The sequence below is a fragment of the Bison bison genome, unplaced genomic scaffold (assembly GCF_000754665.1).
Source record: "Bison bison bison isolate TAMUID 2011002044 unplaced genomic scaffold, Bison_UMD1.0 scf7180017864388, whole genome shotgun sequence".
Taxonomy (NCBI): Eukaryota; Metazoa; Chordata; class Mammalia; order Artiodactyla; family Bovidae; genus Bison; species Bison bison.
The window spans coordinates 5,987,374-6,001,798 of NW_011494960.1; the positions used below are offsets into that span (position 1 = coordinate 5,987,374).

The following is a 14,425-nucleotide window of genomic DNA, read 5'->3' on the forward strand; positions in this document are numbered from 1 at the left end:
GCTGCGGCAGGAGGGCGTGGTGGACATCCTGAAGACCACATGCCAGCTCCGTCAGGACAGGTCAGCTGAGGGTGGGGCCTGTGGGGAGCTGGGCGGGGCGGGGGAGAGGGCAGCAGAGAGAGCCTGATCTGTGCATAGCGTGAAGGTTAGGGGGACACAACCCACGGGGACCGACCTTTGGACAGATGGGTGGAGAAGCCGGATCCAGGCAGTTGGTAGCTGGGATGCAGAGGGGAGAGGAACAGAGCTGGTAGACACAGGGGCAGAGGCTGAGAGTGGAGGGTCATGCCACCTCTGTCCCCGCTGTCTATGCCAGAGCCAGGAGGGACAGCAAGGGCAGGTGGAAGTGGCTGGCTGGCCAGGGCTGACCTCTCTAAGCTGCACATAGGCCCTGATGTGCCTCCCAGAGGACTGGCACTCTGTGGGTCTGGGGGCGGCTCCGCAGCTGTTCTTCCATGACCCGGTCCCTTCATCTGCCGGGTAGGGGCGGTATGATCCAGACGTGCGAGCAGTACCAGTTCGTGCACCACGTCATGAGCCTCTACGAGAAGCAGCTGTCCCGCCAGTCCCCGGAGTGACCACACACCCTCCCGAGGTCCTCTGGTACCTCCCAGCCTGAGTCGGGGCCCTCCTCGCAGCCACACCCAGGGCCCTGCCTCAGGTCCCGGCCTGCTCACCGTCCCTCCCGCTTTCTCTCTTCAGTTTGCTCCCCCTCCCCCGCTGCCTCGGCCGGACCCCTACCCCGCCCCCAACATAGCTCTTCCTACTGTACATACTGGGGAGTGGGGAGGGTGGGGGAGGGGCGTGCCAGGCCAGGCCTGAGGCCCCAGGGCCTGACCCAAACCGCGTGACCTGGGGCCTCAGTTTTTAACGACGGTTCCACTGCTACTTGATCCAAAACGTTTCCCTGCTGCAACTCCACGTGTCCTGCCGCAGCGTGTTCTGTCTGTCCATCGTCTCTGCTGTCTGTACCGAACACTGTGTCTCCTCAGCCCTGGAGAGGGGTCGTGAGCTCCAGCCCCCCCAGTGGCCCTGGCACAGGTGCCTGCCTCAGGCCCCCAGCCCCGCTTCTCCCAGCAGACAGGTTGCACTTTGCCCCTAGTTCCTGGAACCAGGATGGGAAGGAAGGGCCTGAAGACCCCGGAAGTCAGGCACAGGAAAGCCCTAAGGGGTTGGCAGAAAGATCCAGCTGGGGAGAGGTCTCTGGTTGGGGGTGGGGGAGGAGGATCACATCCAGGGGGACCCCCAGGTATCAGACGCCCTCAGCAGGCAGTGACTAGCCTGTGGGGCAATGGTGAGAAAGGGCACACATAGGGGAGAATGAACCCAGGGGGCCTGGGCCACGGTGGGAGATGGGGAGCTCTGACGGTAGGGTGGGAACTCGGCCCCAGATCCGTGTGAAACGTTTTTCTGTGTCGCTGTGGGAAACCCCTCCCAGAAGTCTCACCGCGTGTAGCTCTGCGTGTGTCCTGTGTTCATGCGTGTGTTGAGAGCCCGTCAGCAGGGCGTGCATGACTCTTTGGCAACATGTGTTATCTTGGAGCCACGTGTTTTTATTGGTGACTTTAAATATTTATTCCACGGCAGACAGAGACATTTGGTGTCTTTTTATAATTTGCTCATGGTCATTGAATAGAGCAATAAATGGAGCATTTTGAGCAAAACTAGCTTCCTGTGTCTGTGTGATTGCCTCTCCCCTCTACTCCCTGCCTCCCTGTACCCCCATCTTCTTGCCCCTCCTACTAGTACAGATGTGCGTGCGCACACAGACACACCCACGCACATCCAGGCCCTTGAGATCCCTAGTGCCCCCTTGTGTAGGTTGGGAGATGACGTGAATCCACATTTGAAATTCCTAAGTCCACTGAGCATAATTCTCACTTACCTGCACCCTCGCATCCAGCCAGGAGCCAGGGGCCCTGCGGAGCCACAGGGACAGATGTTGGAGGCTTTCATAGAAGGAAAAGTGGCTGGCAGGCCACCGTCTTCGACAGAGGAGCCAGAGATGCCAAGGCCAGAGCAGGGGGACCTTCAGACTACACAGGCCCCTCCCTGTTGGCCAGCCCACTTATTTGCCCTGCAGGTCCCAACAGCAGCTGCAGCCCAGCAATTTGCCTTGCAGGGCCTGGGCTGAGAGCAGTCCCGCCCAAGGAACCTGGAGAATCTGCCCCTAGACCAAGATCTTGTGCCTTCCAGACACTCCCACTCTATTCTTACCCCAGCCCCCAGGGATGCAGCAAATGCAGCTGCCCCTGCTGACAGGTGTGGGTCACCCCAGGGCAAGAGGGAGTCCAGGGCAGGACTGTTGACCAACAAGCAGGTCCTTACAAGGTCGCAGAGCCCTGAGTGGGCTAGTCAAGGGTCTGGGCTGCAGATTTACTGCAGACAATGAGGAAAGAACAGAGGAGTGGCTTAGACAGAGGTCCCAGAGAAGGGGGCCTCCTCTCCAGCTACTCTCCAACAAGAGGATGGGCCCTCCTACCCCTCTGCCCCAATCAGGGTGTTGAGCAGCAAGACTGGGATGGGGAGGAAGAGCTAACATTTCCCCTTCTTTCCTGGGGATGGCCCCGTGAGGCCACTCAGGTTGTGCAGGCACCAAGTGCAGAACACGGCATGAACAGTGCTCCCTGGGCTCTCCCCCAGTCACCCACTCCTAGTCTCTGGAAAACACAGACCTGTTGCTTTGCTCCCCAAGCCCTATTGGCCACACACACTACTCTGAGCCCCTCAGCTCAGAGAGGTCCCGCCCAGCAGCAGTGAGAACCCAAACCTCTGCACAAAGGGACAGAAAAAGAACCCCAGGAACACCACGCTCGGCCACCTGCCTACCCAGACCCCTGCACTTCCTCCAGCCCTGGCCCCAGCTACCCCCCAAAGCAGTGTGCCAGCTGGCTGGGGCAGCTGTGGAGCCTGAGTAAGGGATCACCCCCAGGGGGCCAGACATTTAAGGAACCAGTGACTCCGGGTGGTCACATTGCTGGGACAAAAGAAAAAGGAGACTGGTCAGGCTACAGCCCAGGCACCAGCTGGGTCTCCAAAGTCGTGGGTGGACACAGCCTTTGAAGGTTAGAAGGGACTGGTGACACAAAGGTAAGGCTTCCCTCTTTCCTGAGGAAAGGGGCAGAGTCTGCTTTCTGAGCCCAGAGGGGGACAGCAGGAGCTGGGGCTGGGGAGATGTCTCCAAACCCGGAGGGACCAGGTAGAGAGGTGTCATCGGATGAGGGGGCAAAGTTTAGCCCCAAACCTTCTGGCTTGGAAGAAGGCTTTGGGGTCCTCTGGAAGGGCACTGGACTGGGAGTCAAGGGGCCAGGATTCTAGTCTGAGTGACCTTGGACAGGTCATTTCTCAGATGTCAGTTGCTCATATACAAAAAATTGGGGTTTAAAAACTGCAACTCTGTGGCAAAGGAAATGGCAACCCATTCCAGTATTCTTGTGGAGAATCCCATGGACAGAGGAGCCTGATGGGCTGTAGTCATCAGGGGGGACGACTGAGCGATTAACACTATGTTGTACCTAAAGATTCCCACATGCCACGACAAAAATCAAAGATACCATGTGCTGCAACTGAGACCCAGGGCAGCCAAATAAATAAAAATAAGTATTAGAAGAAAACTGCCACTCTGGTTAAAGAAAAGATGGTATGTACATCTATTTGATGGAATACTGTGTAGGTGTTAACAAGAATGGGAAAACTTCATAAACAGGGATGGAAAGACCTCCAAGGTGTACAAAGTGAAAAGAGGGCTGAATAGCTTTTATAATAGGCTACGTTATGTATTAAAAAAAAAAAAAAAAGAGGGGGAGGATGAAGACAAAAACATATTCAAATTTGTAGGAAAGAGCTCCAGAAGGAGCATAAAGACCACAAGTGGTTACCTGTTGCGGAAGGCTGGGAGATAGAGGGCCTTGGGAGCAGGAGGGAGCCTCTTTACACAGATGTTTCTATTGTTTTGTTTTTTAACCATGTGATTGAATTACTAACTCAAAAATTACAAGAAATAAAGACTCAAGCTCCGTCTTTATCATATCAGAAAGGAAAGCAGAGCTGTAGGAATGTGCTGTCATTTGTCTCAGCATTCCCCCAATGCCAGGGCTCCCCAGGGCCCGGCAAGAAGATCCAGTTTCCTTCCAAGGCCGGCTCCAGTGTGGCTTAGTCAGGAAGTTCCTTCTCAGGTCTGACTTCATTCCCTCCTGATGAAGCCTCCAGCACTGCCCCACCCCACCAGTTCCATGTAGCTATCAAAAGGTATCCTCAGCTCCCTCTAGGCCTTGCTGGGTTCACTGGGTAAGTCTAAACCCTATCTCCTCCCCCTCCAAGGATCTGGAATGGTTTGGGGTTACATAGTCATTGGTTACATACCCATTGGTCCTTGTAGCCAACCAGGGAAAAGGAGATACCAAGGGAAGAGAAGAGAGGCCAGAGGGAAGAGGCTTGCCACCCAGCCTCTCCTCACCCTCCCTGTAAACAGTCATCCAGCTTCTCCCCACCCCTCCCTGTAAACAGTCATCTCTCTCTGTGTTCACCTGCTCTGTCCCTTCCCCTACCCCGCTGTGGGGACACACACACACACACAACATCTCTGAGTCTCCCTCCTGCTCCCTTCCTTATCCTTCACGGCATCATCCCTTCCTGGTCCTCCCAGGTGAGTGCCCACGCCTTGTCACCATGACGACCATTCACCACAAGCAGATGCTTCAGGAGCACGTGTCCATGGAGTTCTCCAGCTCTACCACCCACATGCAGACCTTCTCCTAGACAACCAAGATCGTGGGAGGCAAATAGAGTGGGATGGCCGGTAAGCGGGCGGAATTAGGTAGAGGCAGCCTTTCTTCCTCCCATCTTTGTGACCAATGGGCCCCTCAAAAGCCTGAGATACCACCAACAGCCCTCCCAACCTGTGCTTCTAATCTGTGATTTGATAAAGCTAAGCCAGCAGGATGCTTGCCCACAAATGCTATCTCCAGGAAAACAGGAAAAATCAATCACATGGATATGTGTAAGTGATTGAACTCTTAATTGCTGGAGATCAAAGCCAGAGGCAAATGCACAAATTTCTGATGGTAGAATTTCAGGCATGGAGGAAGTTAGGGAGGTAGCTGCCTTATCTGTTTAAGAATAATGCTGGCCCTGCTCCACTTAAGAAAGAGAAGACTTGGGCTGCCAGTGGAGAGAGGATGAACAGATAAACCAGTGACTTGAACTCCCAGGTGTTCAGACTTGGGACCAGGCTTAAGGGAGGGCAGAGCCAAGGGAAAGCTGAGAAATGGTCTCAGAACAGAACAGATTGCCTTAGCCATGTCTCTAGAGGAAAGTGATTCCAAGATGACAAGGGACCAGGATATCGAATACCTGTCCTCCCGGTCATCCCTCCTTCAGTCAGTCCTCTGTGCACAGAGGTCAAGGCCAGAGAAGCAGCAACTCCCCCTGGCCAAGCGAGGCATGTGTGCGTGCGTGCTTAGTCACTTCAGTCGTGTCCGACTCTCTGCAATGCCATGGACCATGGCCAGCCAGGCTCCTCTGTCCATGGGATTCTCCAGGCAAGAGTACTGGAGAAGTGTTGCCATTTCCTCTCCAAGTGAGGCATAGCAAGTGGAACAGCCAGGACTCAAGACCAGAAGCTGCAAACTCAAGTGACTATAATTTGTGATTCTCAGCCCTGATAGCACACCAGAACCACCTTAGTGTACAGGTGGGAGGAAAAGGGAGTAAAAAAAACAGTGACATGTGAGTCTTACCTCAGACCATTAAATCTGATAGTGTTTTTAAGATCTCCAGGGACCCTGATTTGCAGCCAGACTTGAAAACCACTGTCGGATAGCGTCCAGGAGGGAACATAAATGCAAAAAAAAGTTTGAGGTGAATTGCCCAGAATATAGCCCATCGAAAGGGACAGCCCCTCTTCACCTCCCACTGACTGTTGCCATGTAGGAATATGCGTCTAGTGTTAAGGATCCAGAAATTAGAATTTTTACGTGAAATCTCTCAATTTTTAGATGTAGGGCTCCTTTATGTTTAAATATTAAAGGAAAGGAAAATGAAGTCACTCAGTCGTGTATGACTCTTTGCCATCCTGTGGACTGTAGCCTACCAGGCTCCTCAGTCCTTGGGATTCTCCGGGCAATAGTACTGGAGTGGGTTGCCATTTCCTTCCCCAGGGGATCTTCCCAACCCAGGGATCAAACCCAGGTCTCCTGCATTGTAGGCAGACGCTTTACCCCCTGAGCCACCAGGGAAGCCCATTTAAACACTGGAAAGGTCAAATAAAAAACATCAGTAGACCAGCTGCAGCCTGTAGACCTCTGGTCACTGGGGGACCAGAACTTCCAGGAGAGGAACCCAAAGAGACCCATAAAATCTAAAAAAGAAATCTCCTTCTAAAAAAAAGGGCGGGGGGCGGGGGGAGTGCAGAGGGGGAAGTAGAACGCAAGACCTTGACTCGGTGAAGATTGTAAAGATTGACCGACCACTGAGGGATGGATAAGGCTTTCACTCCCCTAGTGGTTGGCATTTGCCATAACACAATGACCCGCCGACTGTAAGGTCCTCCTTTCTTGGCCAAAGCGTTTCCTGTTCTCACTGACCTAAAATGCTCCACTGTCCCCTCGAGAAAAGGTCCCAGGCTAAGCTCTGCCTGGAGCCCATTCTAACCTCTCTCGCCTGTCGGCACAGAGGAAGTGGTGGAGAGGAAGTTCTCCAGCTCCACAGAGTTCTTCAGCTTGGTGACCCAAAGTTCAAACATCTCTGCTGGCGAGAATGTCCCAGAGTTCATGGAGAAGCCTCAGCCAGTCGCCTCACCCGAGGGTGTGTCCTCCCAGAGTCTCCCCAAGGCCCCGGGCGCTTCCCTTTCTATCCCAGTGCCCCAGCTCCTCGCTGCTGCTGCTGCCACCCCCGCCATCGTCCCCCAGTACACAATCACTGGCGGAGACAGGCCAAGGGTCTCTCCCCAGCCCAGAGCTGGGAGCAGGTGGAGATGCAGCTTCCAGGCTAAGGGGCAAAAATAGGTGCCCACTGCAGGGGATAAAGCCATGTTCCGAGTCCAAGAGCAGGGGAACCCCAAACCCAATGTCTCCTGGGAGAGAGAGAATGGCATGCCCATCAAGGAGTCTGCCAAGATCTTCTACAACAGTGTGAACAAGGAGCACGTGTTGAAGGTGCCAGGGCCAGTGACCCCTAAGGCCAGAGGCCAAGACCCTGGGATGGGCCCCAGGTCCTCTCACAGCCAAGAGATCCACAATGGAGACCCAAGAGCTGGGAGATGAGAAAAGGGGTTCTCAATGCCCTACCGGAGGAGCAGGATAAGAGAGGCTGAGTCAGGAGCTAGGGTGTCCTTGCCAGAGTGAGCAGGGGGCCAAAATTAGGGGCAGGGCAAGGCAGAGCTAGGGCAATGCCAGAACAAGGAGGGGGCAGGACCAAATGGAAAAGAGAGAGGTTCCAGCAGGTGAATGAGCCCCAGAGGAACGTGAGACCAAAGCTATGCCGATGGCTAGAAGGGAATGAGACCAGGGGACCTCAACCAGGCTGAGGTGAGGTGGGATCTGCACGAAGGGAAGGGCTAGTCACATAGTGGAGGTGAGAGTGAGGATTCCTGGGCTCTTCAGGGGAACATTCCAGAAGAGCAATGCCAAGGGCCGATCATCCTAAGGTCTAAGCATCTTCTGCAGCCTCTGGGTCCAGACCCTTTGAGGAAAGGGCAGAATCTCTGGGGGACCTAGGCCTATAATTACTTCTGTTCCTAGATCTGCCCTGACTTCCCACTGTGAAAAGGACAGAGCCTCCCCTCTCCCCACCCACGCCAGTTGCTTCCTTCCCATCAAAAACCCATCATTGGGCCTTAGCACCCCCCACAGTACACACAAGCTGCCCCAGAGCCCCCTACTGGCCAGCCACTCCTTACACTCATTCAGTCAGCTCATTCAGTCAGCAAGCCCTTTCAGGAAACCCACTGGTACCTAAGCACCTTTCTGCAGGCGCCAAGACAGCCTTGTTCACCCCCATTTCCTCAGGGCTCAACCCAATACCTGACACAGAGGAGTAAGTCTGTTAAATAAAGGAGCACTCAGCCCAGTGCCAGAAACTGCAGATAAAGTCGCAACTCAGAGGAAGTCCTTGTCCTCCAGGAGCTCACAGCCAAGGGGGAGAATCCCATGTGGAATCAGGCTCAAACAGACAGACTCACACTGACTGCTCCCTAGCACCTTCCAATCATAGAGACAGCTCAGTCCTCCACACATACATCCAGCACTCAGCTCCTCCCCCTCCTCCCAAAACACTGTCTCCCTTTGGTTCCCTCCCCCCGGCCTGACTGATCCAGCTGGAGTCACTGACCTCAGACAACTCTGACAACTACAAGTGCACTGCACGCAATGACCATGCAGATGCCATCTACACCGTGTCCTTGCTGGTGACTGAGGGTGAGCCAGTCCAAGCCTCCTGGCCTTTCCTCTTGGGGACCAAACTCCCCCTGTCTGACCCTGTCCCTTTCTCTGTCCTCAGGTCAAGAAAAATTGGATTTCAAAAAGATGTTGAAGAAGAAGTGAGACTGGGAGGCTCCTCTTTCCAGGGTGTGGTCCCCCCACTCTCCAGGCTTTCCAACAGGGCCCTGAGTTAATGGCCCAGACTCCAAGAATCCATGGAGTAGGGAGGGGCATCTCAAGGTTGGGAGAGCCTCCCTCTGTCTTCAGAGAAAGGCACTAAATCCAGGCTTGTGACCCACTTCCTTCCTTTCAGTGGACCCCCTGCTCCCAAGAAGAAGCAGAAGAAGGTGACAGATGAGAAAGAGATGCTGTAGACTTTTTTCCCCAAGGTGCCCAAGAAGGACTTTGAGAAGGTCTGCATGGAGTATGGTTTCACCAGCTTCCGGGGGCTGCTCAGGAAGCTCAAAGGGATGAAGGAAGTGGAGGTAGAGGTCAGTGGCCCTCAGCGGGGAGGGGGGCTGCAGGCCGGGGCTGGGCCTTACCAACAGTGCTAGTGCCTTTGGGACTCCTGGAGGCAAGGTCTCCTCACCCTGCCCATGCCTAGTCAAGGGCATGCTCTACTGCCAGGGCAGTGAGGAACTCAGGTCATCTTCCTTCCACCTCTTTTCTCTTGACTGCTCCCTAATATATTTGCGTCGACTTTGGAATCTGACAGACCTGGCTTCAAAGTCCAGTTTTACTGCCTTATTAACTGGGTGAACTTGGCGGGGTAGTCTCTCCAAACCTGTTTCTTCATCTGCAAAATGAAAATTACTTTTGCCCTTTTCATTTGTTTTTATGTTGCTGTTCTCACTCATTCATTCAATCAACTTGTCATTGTGAAACATCTGCACCAGAATTAGAGGACCTATACACAAGGGGACCTCTGTACTCAGTAACTGTTCCTCGAATGGTGTTCCTTTTTCTTCCCTTATCATGTCCGTTTCCCCCTCCATCTTCAAGTTGTTCCATGTGGAGGGAGGGGAATGCAGCTACCTAATCAGCCTAGTCATTTGTCCCTGGAAGCTCAGAGGGCTTCTCCAGGCCTGGGGACACAGACTGGGCAGATTCAAGATGCTTCTGACACCTGCCTTTTTGTTATCATACTCCCTCAGGCCATCTGAATTCTGAAAGACATAACAGCCAAGGTGGACACCACGGTGGTCTCTGCCTGCATCATGGAGCTGAAGGACCCCAATGTCAAAACACCGTGGGTCAAGGTGGGGATTGGAATATCGTTTCTTTCTCTTCATCCCTTTCCTTCCAAGACCCTCTCATTACCCATAAGCCCTGTCCTCTTCTCCATCCCAGCAAAATGATGCCATTTGGCATGGCTGAAATGGGCTGGGAGCTGGGCTTTTTTCTTGGGTGTTCCACCGGTTCGCTGTTTGATTTGAGACAATTACTCTCCTTTCTCTATGCCTCAGCCTACCGATCTGAAAGGCTGAATTAGACAGTCCTGAAGATTACTGATGATCTGGACCTCTAAGAGAAAGCATCTAGTGAACTCATGCATATTAAGAGTTCGGGCTTTGGGAGAGGCAGGGACCCTGGATCCCACCAAGCCAGATAATGAGGCTAGAAAGATGTTAGGGGCCTCTGACTGTGTTTGAGAACCTTAGAAAGGTAGATATGGCTCCTTTCAGCTCAGGCTGGCCTTATGGAATGGAATAGAAATCTCCTCTTAAATCCATTCATCAGTTTTTATACCTAGTCCATGAGGCAGGATAATGAGCCACTGAGGATCTGGTACTTCCTGGGGAAGTATGATGTGAAGCAGATGGGCACCGAGTACACGCTGCCCATTACCAATGTGAACATGAGTGATGCAGGCACCTACAGCTTGGCTGTGGCCAACAGGTGGATGAATGCAGAGCTCATGGTGCTGGGCACGAGTGTGGGCACGAGGGACCACAAGGAGGACATGGTCAGGGTCAGGGCAAAGGAATAACCAAGGATGGGGTCCATGGGGATATGGCAGGAAGGACTGTGGGGCTAGCACAGACTGCATGGGGTTGGGCATTAACAGGGGAGAGAAACGTGGGGTCTGTGGATGGGACCACGAGATAAAGTGCCGTGGGGCAATGTGGCACAGTGCTTAAGAGTACAGCCTCTGGAGGTGAACTGCTGGAGTTCAAATCCTACCTTCTGTCACTTATGAGCTGTATATCTGGGACAAGTGATTCAACTTCTCTTTGCCTCAGTTTTCCCATCTGTAAAATGGGAGATAATAGTAGAATCTTCCTGTGTGAGAACTGCATGGTTGCCTTAATAGCGCCTGGCACATATCTAAAGTCACATAGATACATATTCTTTCTAAAATTGCTGTTAATGTTATTGGGAAGGAGACCATATGAACGTCATGGGAGGGGATTCCCATGATTCACAAGCAGAACAAAAGGAAGTATGTTTTCCCCAGCTGTGGGCTACAAGAGGCTAATGACACCTGAGTCTTTATGCTGCCTTCACCATCCTACCCCTCAGGAAGGACCAGGGATCAGCCCAAGGACTACCCTTCCTACTTTTTGCTGCAGATAAGTCACTGAAGTTCTTGGGAGAGATGAAGCTGGTGAAGGTGACAGAGTGCCAGACAGCTGTGTTTGAGATCCGCCTCTCTAGGAAAGTGCCCGACTTTGTGTGGAAGTTCAATGGAAAGGAGCTGAAGAGGGGTGAAAAGTATGAAATCACAGTGTCTGAGGATGGTCTGACCCACACGTATAAGGTTCAGGATGCCAGACGCAGTGATGGTGGTGAGTTCTCTGCCAAGGCAGGATACCTGGTTCAGAAGGCCCAGCTCACTACTGACCATGAGTGTTTGGGCCAGAGCTTGAGTGGTGGGCTTCATGCCACAGCAACCTCCATGTGGGCATTCATCCCTTCCTCCATCCACCCATCTATCCATCCATCCATCCATCTATCCATCTCCTCCTTGTAAGGTCCTTTGATGAATAGTAGAAAAATAGAGAGCTCTCCTCTCTGCTAACTCTTAGTCTGGTGGGAGACGTAGGTGTGGAAATGGAATTAGAAAAAAAGTTCTTAAGCAAGGAATCAAGACACACTAAGATCTTACTATCAGCTGGGAGATCATGAGCCAAGAAATTATTAGCCTTTATGGGTCGAGTGTCATATATTACAGCACATATCATATATTACATCTTGACTACATACATTCTTATAGCTAGTTTGGAGAGTTACACATGACGGTGAGTCACACATGTGAACCACTCTTGACACATGTGACATGGGATAATCATTGCTATGATGGAGACACAGAGACTGTGGGAACCCGGAGAAGAGATACCACCTTGCAATGTCAGAGGGGATGTGATAAGATGATGACAAAGCTTTACCAAGAAAAATGAAAAGGCATGCAGTTTTCAGAGAAGGGGCAAGAGAAGAGAACATTTTCAGCATGTGTAAAGGTCCAGACACCAGAGAGACAATGCAGTTATGGTTGGAGGGCCAAGGGGGCATTAGAGATATTGGCTGCAGTGCTGTGAGGAGGTAAAAGCTGTTGCCCTGTTTTACATATGAGCAAACAAACAGACTTAGGAAGTGAATACACTGCACAGAGTCAGCTAGCAAATAAGAAGCAGAGCTGGGAATTTCCCTGTCAGGTACTTCTATGAGTTGGGTACACACTTCATGTCACAGGGCCCTGTAGTTTCTGGGGTCAAAAAGAGGACCACAGCAGCATCTAGCTGCAGGAAAGGGTTGTAGGAGGTTGGGAGCAGAAGCAACCGTTCATTTGTCTGTCCATAGGCATCCCTATAAAATTTGTGATCACCCTCAAGAATGTGCACGTGAAAGAGAGGAGCCGTGCCTGCCCTGAGTGTGAGCTGACATCCAAGGATGTGACCTTGTACTGGAAGAAGGATGGGCAGCTGCTGGTGCGAAGCTGCACTGAGTTTGACCTCAGTGCCCGGTTGAAGAGTCACATGGTGGTTTGCGCTGGGACAGCCTTCTGCATCCAGGCCGCCTTCTCTGTGAGTCATTCCTGACCCTGACCCCCACCACTAAACCCAGATGGCTACCATGGCTGCCATAGCCTCTTCTTCTGCCCCTCGCCAGACCCCTGGCACCAGAGCCTAATAGGAGACTCCTGGACAATGGGAGGGGGCCTGCCCCCAAATACCACCCAGGTGACCCATGGTGCCATCTCCTGTCACCACCCAGGGCTCCCCACCACCCAACATGATCTGGCTGAAAGATGGCATCCCTACCAAGGGCCGGGAAATTATCACCAAGAGCAAAAACCACTCCCAGTTCCTCATCAACAGCACCAAGTGCTCTGACTCAGGGGTGTACCGCATTGAGCTCCAGAATGTGTCTGGAGAGGTGTACCACGACTTCCACGTGTGTGTGGCAGGTATGACAATGAGCAGAGGCCTGTGTAGACATCTCTGCCTACACTCCCCTCAGCTGCTGGAGTCTTAACCACTGTAACGGCATTCCTTAAGGTAGGCAGGCTCCTTTGGCACCACAGAGCAAGACTGTTGGCTTTTGCCTTAATGGGCAGAGTTGTTTCCACTTTTTCCCAGTGTCTTGAAACCCCAGAGGCATTGAACTAGGACTAAGCCCTTGTTTCAGTTTCTGCAGTCCTATCTGGAGAGCTTCACAGCATATGCAGAGCAGGGTTAGTGAGCAGAGAGAGAGGCAGGAATAGGTAAGAGGCTGGAGAGACAGACGGAAATGAGTCCATTAAAAATTGGGGTAACTGGCCTGTATGTTATTGGAAATACTTACAAAGTATGTGATGTGGTCACCTAGAAAGCCCTTTTGGGGAAACTTCACAATCCCACGGTGTCACTGCCATATAGCTTCATTAGAATTCCTGAACCACAGCTGAAATGAGCTTCCTATTAATTTTTAGTTTCCCCCCAGATACCATTTAGAATTTTAATAATAAAGATGGTGGGTAAAACCTAAGTAAGAGCCTTTTCATCATCTTAAATCTGCAGGTTTTGAGGTTTAACACATTGTGTATTCCTAAATTTGCATTAATCACGATGCTAAAGAATATGTGAAACATTCTTTTGCATTGATGCATTTTGTACCTCCCTCTGTTAAAAGCATAACAGCCCCTCCAAATTGGGGTGACCTCTTAAAGAGAATTGGAAGCTTTATAATAAAGCTCTAAACCCCCAAGGGATGAAGGGGTGAACTTTTATTAAATGGGCACTTTACCCAAACATTATTATGATAGTTACTGTTAGCCTTTTTTGCAAGTGAGGAAATGGGTCTCCGATAGTAACTTGCCTAAGTTCACAGGGCTAGTAAATGACAAAGCTAGAGCTACACTTCATAAATAGTTCTGACTCCAAGACTCTGGCTGCCTGAGACTTAGAAGGTGAAGGTGCCCCATCCCATCTTCCTTAGGACTTGGCAGGTGGCTGGCATGGGGGCACGATATTTCGGCGGGGATGTGGAGGACGATATTCGGGCACAATATTTCCCCAGGGAGGCTGATGGATTTTCGGACCCTTCCAGATTTTCCGCGGCCACCCACAAACCTACAGCTGTCTGAGGAGGTCACCAACACAGTGACTCTGACCTGGAACCACAGCCCCGACCTTCTGGAGGGCGGCGAGGTCCTCTACGCCATCATGGAGAGGGATGCCAGCACCGCCACCTGGCTCACTGCGGTCGAGCGCGTCTTCAGCAACAAGTACACGGTGACCGACTCGCTCCCCGGCAGGAAGTAGTACTTCCGAGTGCTGGCCCAGAACGAAGCGGTGACTCCAAGGATACCTGCCTGGCTCGTCAACAAGGACAGGAGTGAGTCTAGGGACTTAGGGGTTCAGATCGGTGATCCCTGATGGCGGGGATGAAATAAAGATTGCCAGGGTTACCCAATGCTGAGCAGCACTGAGGTGAAAGCGCTAACGTCGGGGACCCTGGGGAGAAGAGCTGAGGTCTGGAAGCCTAGGGGAGGGGATTCCTTCGGGGGACTCTGAGGGGTAGGACTA

The 14,425-nt window shown here is 52.3% G+C and overlaps 2 protein-coding genes across 3 annotated transcripts in view; both read left to right on the forward strand.

The window, feature by feature from the left end:
* The window catches only part of PTPN5 (protein tyrosine phosphatase, non-receptor type 5 (striatum-enriched)), a 34,644-nt gene extending 32,977 nt beyond the window's left edge, over positions 1-1,667 (forward strand). For both annotated transcript variants that reach the window (XM_010858432.1, XM_010858431.1), the window contains 2 exons: positions 1-60; positions 485-1,667. The exon at positions 1-60 is cut by the window's left edge and continues 24 nt beyond it. In XM_010858432.1, the coding sequence (XP_010856734.1) occupies positions 1-60; positions 485-578 (154 nt within the window). In that variant the 3' untranslated portion in view covers positions 579-1,667. The remainder of the gene's footprint in view (positions 61-484) is intronic.
* A 3,001-nt stretch (positions 1,668-4,668) lies between these two features.
* Positions 4,669-14,425, forward strand: part of IGSF22 (immunoglobulin superfamily, member 22) — a 13,290-nt gene continuing 3,533 nt past the window's right edge. The window contains 12 exon segments of the mRNA XM_010858433.1: positions 4,669-4,777; positions 6,673-6,804; positions 7,018-7,154; positions 8,315-8,414; positions 8,497-8,536; positions 8,731-8,908; positions 9,572-9,676; positions 10,183-10,345; positions 10,991-11,269; positions 12,219-12,442; positions 12,633-12,825; positions 13,947-14,234. Coding sequence (XP_010856735.1) covers positions 4,669-4,777; positions 6,673-6,804; positions 7,018-7,154; positions 8,315-8,414; positions 8,497-8,536; positions 8,731-8,908; positions 9,572-9,676; positions 10,183-10,345; positions 10,991-11,269; positions 12,219-12,442; positions 12,633-12,825; positions 13,947-14,234 — 1,948 coding nt within the window.